We start from the raw sequence: 20,530 nt of genomic DNA on the forward strand, positions 1-20,530 counted from the left end.
CTGGGATTATAGATGCAAGCCACTGTGCCTGACTGGAAAATATTACTTTTTAATAAGTATGGACTTGGTGTATAAGTAGAAGTATTTTACTTTGGATTTAGAAACAGATTTTAAATAGCATTTTTGTTACCGGAAGCTATTTTTTTGGTCTACATGAATTGTTTAGACATAAAATTATTCTAGCATCATTAGCTTTGCTTGTGTTTTCCAGCTTACCTTTTGCTGCTCAATATGGAATTCTAGGAATTGTTTATCTTGTTTTTGAAGTGTCAAATAGATTGGTAAATTCACATTTATGAAGTTTTACTGTATATTTAATGAAAGGGATACACACACAAACAGTGCATAATTAACTTGTTTTTCCCATCTATTAGAAATCTTTTAACCATTCAAAGTCTAAATCCGTTTCATAATAGTGGTTGGCTTCAGAAGATTTTCTTTTTTCTCGGAAGAGGTTGAGCTGTTGTCAGAGATTTTCCTTGTCTTCTGTAGAGTGCTAGACCACTTCAGTTTCACGTTTTCTGATGTTGTCCATCATACTTCTAAGAGGGTTGGGTTCACTTTTCAAGTCCTTCACAGTTTTGTTTTTTACACAGCAACAGCAGTCAAGCACTTCATAAAGAAAAGCCAGTACCACTAATGATACCACTGTAAATATAAATAAAAGCAGGATGACAAAGCAGGCGGTATTCCAGTTATCATGGAAAGGGTAAATTTTTTGAACTTGGAAACCAAGGTACTGATAAACAGAGGTAGTGGTTTCGTTCCAGTGACTGGAAGCCATTTTTAGAGATTCCACTTCTTGTATTGCTTTTTTGGATCTATAAAAAAAAAGGTAGAAAATGAATATATGTAACCAAACCACATATTTGTCCTTTCAAATCTTGGCACTAAAATTTCTTAGTAAATTTATATAGGCAACAACATGAATCTTAATTAATACCTGAATGATATTTTTTGAAGTTTGTGTGTATCTGTGGCAATATACCTTGTAAACGATACTCTATTGTTTTTAATATATTATTTGTTAGATAAATATTTGTAGCTGCCAATGGAAGAGGAAAAATGTTAACTGAATTGCTTTAAAACTTGACTAAAGCAGTGGTCAGTAACCTGTTATCTACAAAAGCTTGTATTGTTTTTAAGGGCTTTTGTCATTATCCTAATGGGTTTGTCTCACCTTTTTGGTTTGGTGAATTCCTCTCTCTCTCTTTTTTTTAAGTTGGAGTCTCACTCTGTCGCCCAGGCTGGAGTACAGTGGCATGCACACTGCCACAACAGCCTCGACCTGCTTGACTCAGGCAATCTTTTCACCTCAGCCTTCCAAGTAGTGGGAACTACAGGTGTGCACCATCATGCTCAGCTAATTTTTTGATTTATTATAGAGATGAGGTCTCGCCAAGTTGCCCAGGCTGGTCTCAAACCTGCGGGCTCAGACAGTCCTCTCCCTTTCTGCCTCTTATTTTCACTTCTTTAAACTTCAGTAACAGGTGATCTGAATCAGGAAATAGTGGCTGAGTGAAAAATAATAGAAAAAGAAGCCAAATAATGACAATTTTCAGAATAAGGATAATAAGGTTTTAGGTTAAGGTTGCCTGTGAAGAGATTTTAATCTTGGGAATATTTTTATGTAGATGATAGTCTTAAATATTTCTTATTCTTAAACAACTCATGGACAGTAATATTTTTAAAAACAGACAAATTTAGCCCTCCCAAAGGTATGAGTTATTAAATTATTATTCCATTCCACAAAATAAACTAGTGAGTTAAAGTTTCAGTATTGTTGCATTAATTTTAGCACTTGTTGACCTGATACTTGTTGATACTTAAATAGGACTGTAAGAATTAAAGATTTGAGGAAATAAGATAAAAAACATTGTTTCACTTCCTTAATTTATTATCATTTGTATGCTTTTCCTTTATTACATACTTGTAAACAAACTTTTATTCATTTTTATAATAGAAGGTTATTGATTGCCTACTATGCACCAAATACTTTTCTAAATTCTAGAGATACCTTATATGTGAGTGTGTATTTCATTTGATGAAAACTTCAAGGAAGTAAGGAAGTAAAAGAGTATAATTGGGCTGGGCGCGGTAACTCATACCTACAATCCTAGCACTTTGGGAGGCTGAGGGGGATTGCCTGAGCTCATGGGATTGTGACGAGCCTGGGCAACTTGGCGAGACCTCATCTCTTACAATAAGTCAAGAAAAATTAGCCGGGCATAGTTCCAGGTACTTGGAAGGCTGAGGCAGAAGGATCGCCTGAGCCCAGCAGATTGAGGCTGCAGTGGCCGTGAGCCCTCCACTGCCTTCCAACCTGGGCGACAAGAGTGAGACTGGCTCAAAAAAAAAAAAAAAAAAGAAAAAAGAGCGTAATGAACTCCCATGTGCTCTTAATACCCATCTGTTTCTCTACCCACTTGCTTCTACCCTATGGGTGATTTTAAAGCAAATCTCAAACATCACTTTATCTGGAAATATTTCAGTATATATCTCTCAATTTTTATTACTCTGTTTTAAAATGCAGCCATCAAGCCGGGCTCGGTGGCTCAGCCTGTAATCCCATGACTTTGGGAGGCTGAGGTGAGTGGATTGCCTGAGCCCCCGGGTTCAAGACCCGCCTAGGGAACTTGGCAAGACCTCATCTCTACAAAAAATCAAAATGAGCTGGGCGTGATAGCGTGCGCCTGTAGCTACTTGGAAGGCTGAGGCGGAAGGATTGCCGGAGCCCAGTGGGTCGAGGCTGCGGTGGCCGGGAGCGGCCACTGCACTCCAGTCTGGGTGACAGAGTGAGACTCCAACTCAAAAAAAAAAAAAAAATACAGATATCATACCATTTTAACACCAAAAACTCATAACCATAACAATATGATTCTTTAAATTTCTTAATAAAGTTTTGTAACTTTGAAGTTGATAAAATGATGTTTTCTAAGCTTTTTTTTTTCTTGAATCAAGTTTGCTTGGCAAATTGTCTTATCTCTTTGGATGGACTTGCTTCCTTCCTTTCTTATTTCCTGTATTTTGAAGGTTAAGTTGATGACATGAGGCCAGAAGTAAAGACTTAAATACATGCTTTCTTTTTGCATTTAAGAATTCTTCAGTTTTATAGTGTTTGGTGACTCTTCACCTTGAAGTTAGACGCACTAATGGGCGGTAATCAAATCAATTGCTTTTTTCAGGGACAGACAAAAATGCTTGGTGTGGAACATAGGTATGTAACTTCCTATTACATTTACAGTATTCTCAGACTATATCTGTAGACCCAGCCTTACAAAAGTACCCTTTTATCCTTTGCATTTTGTCTTCAGAGCACATTCTTATAGAAAGCAGGGCTGCTAATTTGTACAACTCCAGGGAGCACCATTCATACTGTGTTGTAGGGTGCCATTCATGGAGAATACGACATAAGTGGTGCCCCTTGAAGTTGTGTGATGTGAGTTTTCTGATAGGCTATCCCTCAGCCTCTGCCTTGTTGCTGCCTGTGATTCTGTGCACCATGCACACAAATAATTCAGATAACTCATAGGAACTTATTTAGATGGAGACAAAAGTTAGTTTCTTTTAGACTCAACCTCCCAAATAGAGTAGTAACATGCACAAACCCCTACACTAAAATACCTTAAAAATATTCAGCTTTTGGAGCTCCTTGAAGATTTTTAGCACTGCCAAAATGCAGATATTCCTGCAAGAGGTAAAACATGTTATTACAGTTATTTTTACTTGAGTGTAAATGGATTTCAGGTTTGTTTTGATTAACAGAGCTAATGAGAGAGTGGAGGAAGAGTAGACCCTTTGAGAAGTAGAGTACAGTACCACTTGTGTGCCTAGGTAAATAGGAAGAATTGCTGGAGGGGCTGTCTAATCATTCTACCTGGGCTGACTTAGGCCCTTGCCAGTATTTATGGACATATTCCTTGCACTTTCTGTTAAGGACTTCAGGTTGATTCCTTTTTATTTTATTAACTAATTTATTTTTCAGTTGGAGTCTCACTCTGTCACCCAGGCTGGAGTGCAGTGGCATGCTCACAGCCACCCCAGCATTGATCTGCTGGGCTCTGGCGATCCTTCTGCCTCAACCTTCCAAATAACCGGAGCTACAGGCATGTGCTATGACTCCTGGCTAATTTTTGATTTATTGTAGAGATGAGGTCTCACCAAGTTGCCCGGGCTGCTCTCAAACCCATGGGCTCAGGCAGTCCCCTCGCCTCGGCTTCCCAAAGTGCTGGAATTTCAGGCTGAGCCACCGAACCCGGCCTGGTTGATCCCTTTTTAAAATCTAGGAATTTCTTTCGAAGGTTTCTTTTCTAAACCTGGCATTAGAAGTAACTATGAGGGTAATGATGATAGGGAGAGAAAAGAGAGTAGAGAGAAGTTGTTTCTTAACATTGTGCCTGTCAAGTTAGTTTAATCCACCTTATTAATGAATTTATGTTAACTTAAAATGTTATTTTACTATTGATTTCAAAAACATTGTTACAACAATTTTATTTTTTAATTTTTATTCTTTTTTTGAGTCAAACTCACTCTGTTACCCAAGCTGGAGTACAGTGGCACGCTATGGCTACCACAACCTCAACTTGCTGGGTTTAGGTGATCCTTTTGCTTCAGCCATCCAAGTAGCTGAAACTACAGCCATGCACCACCATGCTTGGCTAGTTTTTTTTTTTTTTTGAGTTGGAGTCTCACTCTGTCACCCAGACTGGAGTGCAATGGCCGCTCCCGGCCACCGCAGCCTCAACCTGCTGGGCTCCGGCGTTCCTTCCACCTCAACCTTACAAGTAGCTGGAATTACAGGCATGTGCTACCACGTTCGGCTGATTTTTTGATTTATTGTAGAGATGAGGTCTCACTGCCCAGGCGGGTCTCGAACCCGCGGGCTCAGGCAATCCACTCACCTCAGCCTCCCAAAGGCGTGGGATTACAGGCTGAGCCACTGAGCCCGGCTAGTTTTTTTATTTATTGTAGAGAAAAGGTCTCGTCAAGCTGCTCAAGTTGGTCTTGAACCTCTGGGCTCAGGTAATCCTCTCGCCTTAGCCTTCCAAAGTGTTGGAATTACAGGAGTCAGCCACTGCGTCCAGCTATCACAATTTAAAATAAGTAAACATTAAGAGCTCCGTTCATAATCCTATCTCCCTAGCATAATAAACCTTTGCCTTTTTTTCCTTTCTTTTATCCTAGAAATTGTCTATATAAATCTATAACTCATAGTTGATTGAAATGATACTGAAGTTATTACTTTGTATTTTAATTTGTTATGAGCAGGCCTTTTTTGTTTGTATTGACTTTTGGGGAGAAGTTGTAAGAACTGTTATCATTTCAAAATGAAATTTTAGAATGATTAGAAAGTTTTATTCTGTTTATTTTTGAGGTATAAGTGAACTGCTTAAAATATTTTCAGATCCTCTTGCCCCTAAAAAAAATAAATGGAGAAAGAGAAACAGAAAGAGAGAGAAGGCAGTCAGGAAGGCAGACAGGCAGGCACATTACTAAATTCAACTATTTGAGGTTAACTTGTACTTATCAATGAAATATTTTTCTGGTTAATTTAATACAGTATATCCACACAATTGAATCAAAGGTAACTGATTTTAGGATATGTTGTTAAATGAAAAGAACAAGGTGCAGGACAGTGTGTATAGCAAAAAGGGGAAATGATATATATTTTTGCTTGTGTCTGCACAAAAATCTTGGGAGGATCTATAATAAATTAATCACAGTGATTGGATGAGTGAAAGCACAGAGACATATGTAAGACTTCTCAATATATAGGTTGTATATTATTTTGGTTTTCGAACCTTTTGAGTGTATTACTTATTTAAAAACAAAATAATCTACTTTAAAAGGAGAAGTAAAAAGTACTTTTTCTTGCCTTTGGCTTTTAAACTCTATTGTGTTTTGTGTCTATAATACATTTATTAAGTTTTCTGGATTCTAAAAAATTAAAATAAGGCTTAGTAAACTTATTTGATTAGACTGTATACTTTATTCACCCACAAAAGTGCTTATAATAATTATGCTTGAAGTAATGACTATGGGAGCAATTTATGCTGCCTTCAGAGGCACTTGTATACTTTGCTGGAAGTGTCTGGCAGTTTAGGAACTTAGTGTGTGGGTTAGGTTTATGTTGTAAATGATGACAGTTTGCCCCTTGTGAATGTGTTGACAACTGAGGAACAACTCAGAACATTTATTTATACTTTAGTTAGCTTCTGGGTATATCTGAGAGAAAGTTAATACTGTGGAGTCATTTTCTATCTTAAATGTAATGTGTAGCCGGGCTCAGTGGCTCAGCCTGTAATCCCACGCCTTTGGGAGGCTGAGGTGAGTGGATTGCCTGAGCCTGTGGGTTCGAGACCCGCCTGGGCAGCGAGACCTCATCTCTACAATAAATCAAAAAATCAGCTGGGCATGGTAGCACATGCCTGTAATTCCGGCTACTCGGAAGGCTGAGGCGGAAGGATCGCCGGAGCCCAGCAGGCCGGCCACCGCACTCCAGTCTGGGCGACAGAGTGAGACTCCAACTCAAAAAAAAAAATTTAATGTGTATTATTTCAATGTACAATAGAACTCTAGTAATTTTTTGTGTTATATTTAGGATAAAGACTAAGTCTTACCTGTTTTTAAATTTTTTTTGAGTTGGAGTCTCACTCTGTCACCCAGGCTGGAGTGCAGTGGCATGATCATGGCCACCGCAACCTCGACCTGCTGGGCTCAAGTGATCCCTCTGCCTCAGTCTTCCGAGTAGCTGAAACTACAGGCATATGCCACCATGCCTGGCTAAGTTTTTGATTTATTGTAATGATGAGGTCTCGCCAAGTATCCCAGTCTGGTCTCGAACCCATGGGCTTGGGCAGTCCTCTCACCTCGGCCTCCCAAAGTCCTGGAATTACAGACTTGAGCCACTGCGCCCAGCAAGACTAAATCTTTTTCTTTTTTTTTTGAGTTGGAGTCTCATTCTGTTGCCCAGACTGGAGTGCAGTGGCCGCTCCCGGCCTCCGCAGCCTCTACCTGCTGGTCTCCGGCGACCCTTCCACCTCAGCCTTCCAAGTAGCTGGAACTACAAGCACGCGCTGGCGGGTCACTCACCTCAGCCTCCCAAAGGCGCGGAATTACAGGCTGAACCACTGAGCTCGGCTAGGACTAAATCTTATTTTGATGCATTAGGCACAATTAGTTATGCAGAAAGAAATATACCATTAGGATTTCCCCCGATCTGAGATTGTATTTTTAAAATTAAAATGTGAGATATATAAAGCAAATGCTGTAAACATGCTTTATGTAAATCAGGAGAAAATTGTTTTAAAAAAGAGTAGAATAGCACTTTTTTTTTTGTTTGTTTTTGTTTGATTTTTTTGAGTTGAAGTCTCACTCTGTTGCCCAGACTGGAGTGCAGTGGCTGCTCCCGGCCACCGCAGCCTCGACCTGCTGGGCTCTGGCGATCCTTCCGCCTCAGCCTTCCGAGTAGCCAGAATTACAGGCATGCGCTACCATGCCCGGCTGATTTTTTTTTTTATTTATTGTAGAGGTGAGGTCTCGCCAAGTTGCCCAGGCAGGTCTCGAACCCGCGGGCTCAGGCAATCCACTCACCTCAGCCTCCCAAGGCGTGGGACAGGCTGAGCCACCGAGCCCGGCTTTGTACTTTTTTGTACTTTTTTGTACTTTTGTACTTTTCTGGTTTTCTCCCCCTTCCCCTTTAACATTTGGTTACAGGAATGAAGAGCTTTAAAGTATTTAAATAACATAGTTTTTTTATCATATGTTTTTTATTTATATTTTGCTTTCTATTTTTGTTGATATATTCCCTCCTATTTCAAAAGTCCTCAGTGGAATATTTATGAGGATAGGACTGGACCTGTTCTGGAACCTTGGATTGCCAGATCAGAATAAAACTATATACTTTTGCTATATTTATGGTAAACGCCTTTGGATTGAATTCTCTAGTGCCTTTAAAGGTATCACTTTGAAATATGATCAGTTAATCATAGTAACCTTTAAATATAGAGCACCTCACTCAACTTAACCTCTGGAACTCTCTGAGATAGACCATGCCTCTATTCACTTGGTGAAGTGCAATGAGCCTCTGTCTGTGCTAACTGTGGATATACTACAGATTTAAAAAATGTAGACTGATGATAGAATGTTAAAACAATGTAGTTGGTAGGAATTTCTATTTACAATTTACCTGAAATTTGAGTTGTAAGTTAACTTTCATTTGACAGTTACTGTATTTTATCTGAGACTTTTTTGGTGCTCTGTACTTTGTATAGCAAGCAGGAATGGTTTCTAGGTAATTAACCTCATTGTGCTGAACCTGGAGAGACCTAATATCTTGTTACAGCAACCTTGGGGTTTTGCAAGGGATACTTTGCTCACGCTAGCTGAATGCTTGCTAAGAAATAGAAGGAATAGAAATTATGAAGAAAAAAAAAGGGAACCTTTTAAGATTAAATGAAATTACCAGCAAGGTAAAGGGGAGAAGTTGGATCTTTAGGTTAGTGGTTATAGTATGTATCCTGGAGCTCTAGCAGCTACTAAATAATTATATTTTCATGCTTGAATACTTATAATAATTATGCTTAGAAATTTGGACAGCAGTTGATACTAATTTTTAGTAGATATGGTTGCTCTGAGCTATGAAAACAATCTTATTATCTAGGAAGGTGCTTACCCTCCTTCCATAGGATATATATTTATTTTAAAAAGCAGTTTATAAAAAATATTGACTGTATTTATTTTGAGGATTGGTTTGAGAATAACTTCAACATTATATTTAAATTCTGTGATAAATATTTATTTTTGTGGCTTATCAAATATAAAAGACTATTTTAAAAGACTTGTTTAATAATAGCATGACTTGTATATTATAGTAAGACAAATTTCATTGTGAAGTATTATTTTTAATTAAAACATTAAGAAAGTCTGAAGCATTCTGAATGATCTCTTTGGTTATAGTATAATGTAGCCCACATAATGATACCTTTATGATCTTTTTATTTTTATATAAAAATCACAATGTTAATTTCTTGGCATTCTCTGTATCTATACTCAAAGTCGAATAAAAATAATTTAGAACTCTTTTGTCATATTTGTTAAAATATAGCAAACTTTTTTGTAAGTAACTGCTTTTTACCAGTATAATTTGCATATATGATCAGAAAGCTTTAGTCCAGGATTCGCTTCTAGTCTAGATTTTTCTTTAAGAAAAATCCTTTGTTAAGACAGACCAAACTGCTGAAATGAAATCGCTCAGAGAAAATGAAATTAGAAGTAACCAGTTAACAGCAAATGCTTTTGGTTTACTCTAAGGTCTGGATGTAGATCAGGTTCATGTAAAATGTAATGAATTTTCCATTAAGGCACAGATGGTAAGGGTGCTTATCAAATAGCACAAGGCAGGCTTCATATTTTCATAATAAAATTCTACCAAGCAATGAAATGAATACGTTGCCTTTTTGTGTATTTAGTAGGAACAAAGCTTTCTGGTTTGTTTTTCATGGTAAAATATTTTTCTGTTGCATCATAAGAACATGTACCACTAAATAAAAAAGATCATATAAACCTACCTCTTGTCTGAGAGGATGCTGTTGAAGCGATGGTATCGTCTGTTTGTAATGCAGTCTAGTGCACAGCCAAGATGGAGCTGTGCTTCTATTGGTTGAATCACAATGCAGCTGACAGTTTCCTCTGTGTTCATTTGCATTAAGTCCTGCCACCCTTAAGAGTAAATCATTCATAAACTTGAATAGAACTGTCTCAGATATCGACTGCCACCACTTTTCCTTTATTTTTTTGTTCTTAAGCTAAATTCCTGGATAGGAATTTGTGAGTTACTAACAAATTGATGATTCCTTAGGGTTTAAACTGTAAAATTTCAGATCCTTCAGTGAATACTTCAGCGCTAGGGCAGAAGATAATGTCGGGAGATGTAGTAACCTAGGAAACAAATAGTCCATGTTTACCAGCTTGATATTTCTTCCAAGAAGTGTGCATAAAAATCTCATAAATTAAATTTTCTTTTTTCATCCTTTTCTTTCATTACTTGTTCCATATATAAATTTTGCCTTCTGGAAGTGGTTATTTCCTTGTGGTGATTTGATTTAGGAGGAATTTGAGGGAAAAGGATTGGTTTTCAGCTCTGCAAGTTGGAAGAGAGTTCGTTTAGTTAAATACACTACCTACAATTAAAAAGCAGTCTATGAAATTTAAATGGCAAAGTCATTTCCAGTTGGCTGTTTAGAGACAGAATGTTTTTAGTTATGGTGTATAGTGTATTAGACTTGTGGTCTAAACATAACTGAATCAAGTTTTTTTTTTGTTTGTTTTTTTTTGAGTTGGAATCTCACTTTGTTGCCCAGTCTGGAGTGCAGTAGCATGCTCATGGCCACTGCAGCCTCGACTTGCTGGCCTCAGGTGATCCTTCATCCTCAGCCTTCCTAGTAGCTGGAACCACAGGTGCATGCCACCACACCCGGCTAATTTTTTGTTTTATTGTAGAGACACGTTCTCACCAAGTTGCCCAGGCTGGTCTCCAACCCATGTGCTCAGGCAATCCTCTCACCTTGGCCTCCCAAAATACTGGGATTATGGGTATGGGCCACCTCACCTGGCCAGAATCAAGGTTTTTAATTGTGAGAGTGGTTGTTACAAGAGCAGCAGGCTGGGTAAATGCTTGTTATGTTTTAAAAATTGTAGATAAATTGGTACATTAGTTTTTGGGGCCATAAAAGCATACATGGGAATATACTTACTACATTCATTCAATATATGTTTGTTGAATGTTTACTATGCATGGCATTGAGCAATGCCAGTACAAATACTGGTTCTCTTCCTCCTTCTTGGAGGTAATATTAAACTGGTGAACAAGTAATGCAAGAAAAGGAAGGGGGAAAAATTAATTTAAGAGATTTTATGCACACTTCTTGGAGTAACTGTCAAGCTGGTAATCATGGCCTATTTGTTAAGCAAAACTGTATGTGGATCATTAATTGGTCATTTGTATGGTAAACAAACGATGAAAACATGGTAGACTTCAGTGTGCCAATTAAGTTATTGTCAAGCTTGTAACAAAGTTAGTTTTAAAGGAAAATTACATATGAAGTTTCATTTTAGTCTCAAAAAAGCATGCTCAATAAAGGCTTTTCACTAGCTAATCTCAAAGGAGTATTAAGTTGCCATTTAGAAGCTGTTCTTTTGGATCTCTGACAATTGCTACATTTGACTTGCGGTTGTTCTAATGCAGTATTTTGTTTAAATTATTATTACCAAACTGGTGCCAAAGATTGGCTCCCCCATCCTCTTTTATTTAACTTTTCCTCTTGTGGATCATCCACATGAGACTTTATGTCTGATCTGATGCTTTGCTAATAGAATATTTATTTCTGAAATGTTTTTCTTCAATTTATGATAGATTTTTTTACTGTTCTTGCTTATGACTAATGGAGTGGATTTGTGATGCAATGGTGATATTAGGGTTTCTCCTGTAAGTATGCAACAAAATGGTAGATTTTTGAAACATGATTTTTTATACAGATTTTTCCACATCAGATTGAGAAACGGGGGGTATTTCTCAAAGTAGGTGGGCAATGCTGTGATCCCTTTTTAAAAAAGATTTTATTTATTTTTTTTATTTTTGAGTTGGAGTCTCATTCTGGATGCAGTGGCATGCTCACCCGCCACCCTAGCATTGACCCCTCTGGGCTTGGGCGATCCTTCTGCCTCTGCCTTCTGAGTAGCTGGAACTACAAGCGCGCATGTTACCATGCCCAGCTAATGTTTTTGATTTCTTATTGTAGAGACAAGGTCTCGCCAAGTTGCCGGAGCTGGTCCTGAACCTTTGGACTCAGGCCATCCACTCGCCTCGGCCTCTCAAGGTGCTTGGTTTACAGACTGAGCCACTGAGCCCGGCCTGCTGTGATCCTTTTTAAAGCATCCATGTTTATGTAGTAGCAGTGCCTATTTTTTAATTCCTAATCTGTCTGTAAAGTTTACTATGATATAGTTTTTTTTTTTCCTATTACTTAGCTCCCATTTGTTTGACTTAAGTTGGTAGGAGAAATTGATGTAATAGGTGTTATATTGAGCTTTTTATCTCTTAAAAGTTCACTCCTTGTGTTAGAAAAGCCTTATGGCATCAGATTGAAATTTGTATTGTTGCCTTTTTAAATAAGCTATACTTCTAATTATGGAGGAATCTAATCAGCATTAAGATAAGAGTGAGATACAGGTGCTTGTGAAAGAATGGTATTTTAATGCTTTTAAATTGTTTATTCCTATTCTTAGTGAGAAAATTGATAGTTTAATATACACGCAAAGATTGTGCATTTTCGTCAAAATTTTACAGGATAGAGTTTATTAGATGAAGAACACAGTAAATATTTTACCAGCATTAAAATTATTTTAGCCGCTTAAAAGCCGTAATTGCATACAGTACTAAAATGTTATAATTAGTTTTTTAACTTTATTTCCAGATCATAGCAATGGATCATTTAACTTGAAAGCTCTAACAGGAAGCTCTGGATATAAGTTTGGTGTTCTTGCTAAGATTGTGAATTATATGAAGGTGAGTATTTTTTTCAAATAACAAAAGTACTATTTAATGTTTTGGCAAAAGAAGGGCATTGGAATTTTCAGAAGTTAAATTTGTATACACATGTCAAAATTTATCAAATTGTACATTTTCAGTGTGCACAGTTTATTGTATGCCAATTATACCTCAAATCTTTTACATTGTATTAAATTGTATTGCAGCAAGTTACCTAAGTATATTTAATTTACGTTAATTCAAATACACAATTTAAGCCTACTGTTTCACTTAATAAGAGTTTGTCCAGGCAGTAAATAGATTATTTCTTAATTAGTACTGGCTGGCAAAGCCATTGGGAAGATGTGGATGATTTTTCAGGATATTACTTCCATTGATGTGAGAGGTAAAAACTAATTATTCAGGCAGATGGTGGTGATGACTTCCCTACATCTTAGAAGACAAAATTAGGCATATACTGAGGGTCTTAGAGAAACACTGACTCACAAAAGAATTTAGAATATAAAGTTTGAAATATTAAAAAATATTAAAATATTTTTTGAATACTATGTTTTGAGCATATAAGATCTTGGCTTTACTAAAGACTTTGAATCTTCATTTATTAAAGTGAAATTTCATTTTTAAGCTTAGTGATTTCATACTTACTTCCTTTTCTGCCAGACTCTTATTTCCCATTTATTACTAGTTGTATCTCTTGCATAAAACAGCTCCTGATTTAAAAAATTTTTAAAAAGTCAGCTGGGACCAGGCTCAGCGGCTCAGCCTGTAATCCCAGCACTTTGGAAGGCTGAGGTGAGCGGATTGCCTGAGCCCGCGGGTTCGAGACCCGCCTGGGCAACTTGGCGAGACCTCATCTCTACAATAAATCAAAAAATTAGCCGGGCATGGTAGCGCGCTCCTGTAGTTCTAGCTACTTGAAAGGCTGAGGCGGAAGGATCGCTGGAGCCCACCAGGTGAGGCTGCGGTGGCCGGGAGTGGCCACTGCACTCCAGTCTGAATGACAGAGTGAGACTCCAACTAAAAAATAAATAAATAAATAAATAGATAGATAGATAAAAAGTTAGCTGGGCATGGTGGCTCAAGTCTATAATCCCAGAACTTTGGGAGGCGGAGGTGAGAGGACTGCCTGAACTCAGGGGTTTGAGACCAGCTTGAGCAACATCTCGAGACCTCATCTCTACAATACATCAAAAAATTATCCAGGTGTGGTGGCATGTACCTGTGCTTCCAGCTACTTGGAAGGCTGAGGCGCAAGGATCACCTGAGCCCAGCAGGTTGAGGCTGCAGTGGCAGTGAGCGTGCCACTGCACTATAGCCTGGGTGACAGAGTAGACTCTGACTCAAAAAAATGTAGTTTTTTTTTAAATTAAAAAAAAAAGTTAAAGATAGTACTATACATGTTGCTGTTTTAATTTATCTAACTATTGCTTAAGATACAAACCAGATTTTTAATTATGTTAAGGCTTTTTTGTTGTTGTAATGTAAGAGACTTGGTGTGTCTGGCTATGTCTGAATTCTGTGGTTTGTATTTAGTTTCTAGTATAAATGTTTAGAAGTTCCCATGATTAAACAATAATCTTTGACACTTAATGTATTCACCATTCATTCCTTCTATCCATCCATTCCCCCATGTGGTAAACAGTTATTAAAATCTACTATTGCTATTTATAGCACTAATGGTAGGAATACCCAGGAAAAAACTTACGCCTTTGAGGCTGTCAGTTTATTGCAGGATATGATATTTAAGTGTCATGTTTTTGATACCCTGTTAATATAGTCTTCACTTATCTAGATGACTTGTTTATAATTTTGTCTATCTAAAACAGTGATCTTCAAATTTTTTACTCTTGTCTCCTAAAACAGTTTTGAAAAACTGTATACCCCTTTGTATGCATTTAAATTAACTGCACTATTTTAGTAAAAGTTTAAATGGTGGCCTGAAATACGGATTTGCATGTTGTAATGTTTCAATAAAATATATCGCTGTTAAATTTATCTAATGGAATATAAATGCCATTATTAATTTAAAAATATAAAAACGAACTTTTTTAATCCCAGCGCTTTGGGAGGCCGAGGTGAGTGGATTGCCTGAGCCCGCAGATTTAAGACTCCTGGACAACTTGGCAAGACCTCATCTCTACAATAAATCAAATATTAGCCGGGCGTGGCAGCACCCGGCTAATTGGAAGTTCTGGCTACTTGGTAGGCTGAGGCGGAAGGAGCGCCAATGCCCAGCAGAACGAGGCTGCGGTGGCCGGGAGCATGCCACTTCACTCCAGTCTGGGTGACAGAGTGAGACTCCAACTCGAACACACAAACCAAAAAAAAACAAACTTTTTTAATTATTGGAATTTTTTTTTTTGAGTCGGAGTCTCACATTGTTGCACAGGCTGGAGTGCAGTGGCACGCTCACAGCCACTGCAGCCTCGACCTGCTGGACTCAGGCGACTTCCACCTCAGCCTTCCAAGTAGCTGGGACTACAGGCGTATACCACACCTGGCTAATTTTTTTGATTTATTGAAACGAGGTCTTGCCATGTTGCTCAGAATGGTCTCGAACCCCTGAACTCAGGCAGTCCTCTTACCTCCATCTCCCACAGTGCTTGAGGCACCGTGCATAGCTGGAAATTTTAATAATTTTTTTCTTTGAACGTGCATGTCTTTTCTGCTACTCTCCTCGAGTTTTATACTAATGTTATGTTCTTATGCTTAAAATCTTTTTCTTTTTTTTTTTTTTTGAGTTGGAGTCTCACTCTGTCACCCAGACTGGAGTGCAGTGGCCGCTCCCAGCCACCGCAGTTCGACTTGCTGGGCTCCGGCAATCCTTCTGCCTCAGTCTTCCAAGTAGCTAGAATTACAGGCATGCGCTACCACGCCCGGCTGATTTTTTGATCTATTGTAGAGATGAGGTCTTGCTGCCCAGGCGGGTCTTGAATCCGCGGGCTCAGGCAATCCACTCACTTCAGCCTCCCAAAGGCGCGGGATTACAGGCTGAGCCAGCGTAAAATCTTTTGTTAGTCATTCATCAAACTTCTCTGCCAAATGAATTGAAATTAAGAATGTATGTTTTTTTCTATACTCATAAGGCTCTGAGTGTTATAAATATCTTCTGGTTTGAATTTTTTTGGGGCGGAGGTTGGAGTTTCACTTTGTCACCCAGGATGGACTGCAGTGGCACATTCATGGCCACCACAGCCTTGACTTGGGTTCAGGTGATCCTTCGGTCTCAGCCTTCCAAATAGCGGGAGGTACAAGTACTCGCCCTCATGCCTGGCTAATTGTATTTATTTATTCATTCATTCATTTATTCATTTTAGAGACAAGTTCTCACCAAATTGCCCAGGCCTGGCTAATTTTATTTATTTATTTGTCTATTTATTTATTTATTTATTTTGGAGACAAGGTCTTACCAAGTTGCCCAGGCTGGTTTTTATCTGGGCTTAGACATTCCTTTTACCTCCTCCTCCCAAAGTGTTGGAGGGGGAGGAGCCACCGTACCCAGCCAAGTTATTTTTATAATTATTAGTGCTTAGTTGATTAGAATAACATACACTGATTAAAATTTTGTTTAAATTCATTCTTTTTTTTTTTCTTTCTTTCTGTGTTGGAGTCTTACTTTGTTGCCCAGGCTGGAATGCAGTGGCATGCTCATGGCCACCGCAGCCTTGACCTGCTGGGCTCAGGTGATCCTTCTACCTCAGACTTCCAAGTAGTTGGACCTACAGGCGGGTCCCACTACTCCTACTAACTTTTTGATGTATTGTAGAGATGAGGTCTCAAAAAGTTGCCCAGGCTGGTCTCGAGCCCTTGGGCTAGGCAGCAGTCCTCTCACCTCCACCTCCCAAAGTGCTGGAATTACAGGAGGAGTCACTGCTCCTGGCCAGGAATTCATTCTTTAATGAAATGGAATGGTCTCCTTTCTTCCTTCAATAGTTCTTATGTTTGGAGATGTATTATTGATAGAGTGAAATAGAATTTGATACCAAATCTGTTGCTGTTTTTAGATTTTGTAGGTTTTAAGTGCTGAGAAATAAATGTTCATATAAATAAGTTAATTCTAATGGAAATTTTGTGATATCAGAATCTTCCAGGTTGTATGCCAAAAATCATTTAGTAATTTTATCCTCAAGCATTCATCATTTATAGTTTTATTAGGTCCTCCTTCAGTTTTGTTGAAAGCAAATAATGGAAACCACCTAACTTGCCAAAGGAATTTGTTACTTGTTGCTTTTTTTTTTTTTTTTTAAGCTTCTAGGTAAAAACAACATTACCAAGACTTATCAAATGTCTAATTATATCAATGCCCCCTCCCTTTCCTTATATGTACTTTTCTTTAATATGATATACTGCGAAGCAGTTAGAAAATAAAAACTATTACTAGTTTTAGTACAGCTTTGCTAATGGAATTTTTATTAAGATGCTTTTGTGTGTTTAAATATATTTTTGTCAGAATCTTCAAAATGTTTAGCTTATTCAGTGTATTTCCTGGTTCACAGAGCCAGTTTCCATTGTCAAACCAACAAGCTGTATCAAACTTGATTTGTATCATACAATTTCTTTTATTTTTAAGTTTAAATAAACAGATTAATACTTTTGTGCATACATATAAAATACACGTTTATTTTATTTTGGATAATATAAAAACCACTGGGAAATAAATTAATAGAATTGCATACTAAAAGGTATTACTGGCCGAATGTATTGGTTCATGCCTGTAATCCCAACATTTTGGGAGGCCAGTGTAGGAGGATCACCTGAGGCCAGGAGTTCAAGACCAACCTGGACAATGTAATGAGACCATATCTCAAAAAAAAAAAAAAAAAAAAAAAATAGTACTGAGGCATTTAAGTTGAAAATTATGTGACTCAAAAAGAATTACACCCTTTGGAACAGAATAGAGACTCCAGAAATAAACCCAAATACCTACAACCAGTTGGTCTTTGCCAAAGCAGACAAAAACATATACTAGGAAAAGGCACCTTATTAAATAAATTGTGCTGGGAAAATTGGATAGCTACATGCAGAAAAATTAAGCTTGATTCCTGTCTCTCTCCATATACAAAAATTAACTCAAGATGGATTAAAGTCTTAAATGTCCTGAAATCATAAAAATTCTAGAAGAAATTCTAAGACAGTATCTTCTGGACATCAACCTAGGCAAATAATTTATGTCTAAAACCCCAAAAGCAAATGCAACAAAAACAAAAATAAAAAGTGGGACTTAATTAGAAAGCTTCTGCACAGCAAAAGAAATAATCAAAAGAGCAAATAGGCAACCTATGTCTGCAAACTATACATCTGACAAAGGACTAATATCCAGAATCTACAAATAGCTCAAATCAGCAAGAGAAAAGCAAATGCCCGCTTTACAAAGTAGGCAAACAACATGAACAGACATCTCTCAAAAGAAGATGTACAAATGGCCAAAAAAAAAAAATGAAAAACTCCTCATATGCATCATCAGAGAAATGCAAATTAAAACCAGAATGAGACACCATCTTCCACCAGTCAGAATGGCCATTAAAAAATCAAAGAACAGATGAGTTCAGTGGCTCAGCCTGTAATCCCGTGCTTTGGGAAGCTGAGGTGAGTGGATTGCCTGAGCCTGCGGGCTCGAGACCCGCCTGGGCAACTTGGCAAGACCTCATCTCTACAATAAATCAAAAATTAGCCAGACGTGGTAGTGTGCGCCTGTAGTTCCAGCTACTTAGAAGGCTGAGGTGGAAGGATCGCTGGAGCCCAGCAGGTTGAGGCTGCGGTGGCTGGGAGTGGCCACTGCACTCCAGTCTGGGTGACAGTGAGACTCCAACTCAAAAAAAAAAAAAAATCAAAGAACAATAGATGCTGACATGGATGTGGAGTAAGGGAACACTTATACACTGCTGGTGGGAGTGTAAATTGGTACAACCTCTATGGAAAGTGGTATGGCGATTTCTCAAACAACTAAAAGTAGACCTACCATTTGATCTAGTAATCTCATTACTAGATATCTACCCAAAGGAACAGCGGTCATATACAAAAAAGACATCTGCACCCGCATGTTCATTGCAGCACAACTTGTAATTGCAAAGATGTGGAAGCAACCCAAATGCCCATCAACCAATCAGTGAATAATGAAAGTGTGGCATATATGCACTATGGAATACTATAGCCATCAAAAAGAATGAAATAATGTCTTTTTCAACAACTTGGATGGATTTGGAGTACATCCTAAGTGAACTAACTCAGGAATGGAAAAACAACATGCAGTGTTCTCACTGAGTGGGAGCTAAACTGAGAATTTGAACACTGCATGTTCTCACTATGAGTGGGAGCTAAACTAAGGATCAGCAGAGGCATAGAGGATGATATAATGGACAATATAAAGGACATTGGAGACTCAGAAAGGGGAGGGAGGTAAGAAGTGGAGGGATAAAAAAATCACCTATTGGGGACAGTGTGCACAAATGGGAGTGGCGGGTACATTTAAAGCCCAGACTTCTTTACACTATGCAATGCAACCATGTAACCAAAAACTATTTGTACCCCCCAAAGCTATTGAAATGCAAAAATAATTATAGTAATTTTTCAATTTTAAAAACAATTATCTCTGCTATTTATCATCATGTTGCATTGCATCATAAATTAAATGATAAAATATTTATGAAGGAAGGGATATGTTAAAAGTTGTGTTACTCCTTTTTATCTTTTTTTTTTTTTAAATTTTTTGTTTGTCTGAGTTGGAGTGTCACTCTATCGCCCAGGCTGGAGTGCAGTGGCATGATCATGGTCACTGCAGCCTTGACCTGCTGGGTTCAGGTGATCCTTCTACCTCAGCCTTCCAAGTAGCTGGAACCACAGGTGTGCACTGCCACGCCCAGCTAATTTTTTGATTTATTGTAGAAATCTTACCAAGTTGCCCAGGCTGGTTTCTCACCCCTGGGCTCAGGTATTCCTCTCATCTCTGCTTCCAAAGTGCTGGGATTACAAGTGTGAGCCACCACGCCTGGCTGTGTGTTGCTCCTTTTTAAATGTATGCACCTGCACTTTTTATCTCTGACCTCAATTATTAGGTATAAATAAAAGAGAATGATTCAGAAGTCACACCTATATTTTTATTTTTAGTTAATGAAAGAGGAAGATACTGATAAAAACTACTGTCACAGATAGCACTTATTTTTTGTTAATAGGAGGTAGAAATAGTAAACTGTTTAAAAGATGTAATGAGAATTGACTAATTTGAATAAAAATGTTATATGATTTGACAAAATAGGTTTTAACAGCCACATTAAATAATGCATATTCAATTTAAAATACACATTCAATTTAAAATAGTTCCTATATTTTATCTCTGACTTTCATGTAGCATATTTTGTACATATTTATGTAGCATAATTTGAACTATTTGGGAGTCTTGTTTCTATTATATTTAAAGGACTTGTTCTCCCTAATTGATATTGATATCAGCTCTTCAAATATGCTTTTTCTGTAAGCTAATAAATAATCAATGAATTAGTTTTGAGAAATGCTCATATTTAAATTCTTGAAAAAAAAATATTTTGGCCAGGTGTAGTGGCTCACACCTGTAATCCCAGCACTTTGGAAGGCTGAGGTGGGAGAAATGCCTGAGCACAAGAGTTTGAGACTAGTCTGGACAACATAGTGAGACTCAGCTCTACAAAAAAAAAAAAAGCCAGGCGTAGTTGTGCACACCTGTAGTCCCAGTTACTCAGGTGGCTGATGTGGGAGGATTGCCTGAACCCAGTAGACTGAGGCTGTGGTGAGCCACGATGGTTTTACTGTATTCCAACCCTGGTGATAGAGTGAGAACTGAACTAAAAAAAAAAAAAAAAAAAATCTATTGTTATCACTGTATATATGTGTATTTTTGAAACCACTTTTTTCTTGGCCTTGCTTTTACCAGATTCTCCCCTAAGAGCATTGCATTTGTGGACAATACTGTGTGGAGGTAGGGGTGTGTGGAGATGGAAGAGATGCAGTTGT

General features: G+C 37.9%; 2 protein-coding genes across 4 annotated transcripts in view; one reads left to right on the forward strand and one right to left on the reverse strand.

Moving 5' to 3' along the window:
• Positions 1-20,530, forward strand: part of GTF2E2 (general transcription factor IIE subunit 2) — an 83,101-nt gene that overhangs the window by 15,111 nt on the left and 47,460 nt on the right. Inside the window, exon 3 of the mRNA XM_008060309.1 lies at positions 12,474-12,565. Coding sequence (XP_008058500.1) covers positions 12,474-12,565 — 92 coding nt within the window. The remainder of the gene's footprint in view (positions 1-12,473; positions 12,566-20,530) is intronic.
• On the reverse strand, positions 148-9,613 carry SMIM18 (small integral membrane protein 18). Of its 3 annotated transcripts, XM_008060308.2 has the most exons (4): positions 9,570-9,609; positions 1,457-1,514; positions 1,181-1,204; positions 148-821 (listed from the first exon to the last, which is right to left on the reverse strand). In XM_008060308.2, exon 4 carries the CDS (start codon positions 782-784, stop codon positions 497-499), a length of 288 nt encoding a protein of 95 aa, XP_008058499.1. In that variant the 5' UTR covers positions 785-821; positions 1,181-1,204; positions 1,457-1,514; positions 9,570-9,609; the 3' UTR covers positions 148-496. The 3 variants fall into 3 exon arrangements, with proteins under 3 accessions (XP_008058499.1, XP_008058498.1, XP_021569188.1); XM_008060307.2 differs by lacking the exons at positions 1,181-1,204; positions 1,457-1,514 and having other exon boundaries at positions 9,570-9,613; XM_021713513.1 differs by lacking the exons at positions 1,181-1,204; positions 1,457-1,514; positions 9,570-9,609 and adding an exon at positions 3,625-3,641.

Source organism: Carlito syrichta, unplaced genomic scaffold (assembly GCF_000164805.1).
Source record: "Carlito syrichta isolate Samal-C Ts95f unplaced genomic scaffold, Tarsius_syrichta-2.0.1 Scaffold304591, whole genome shotgun sequence".
Taxonomy (NCBI): domain Eukaryota; kingdom Metazoa; phylum Chordata; class Mammalia; order Primates; family Tarsiidae; genus Carlito; species Carlito syrichta.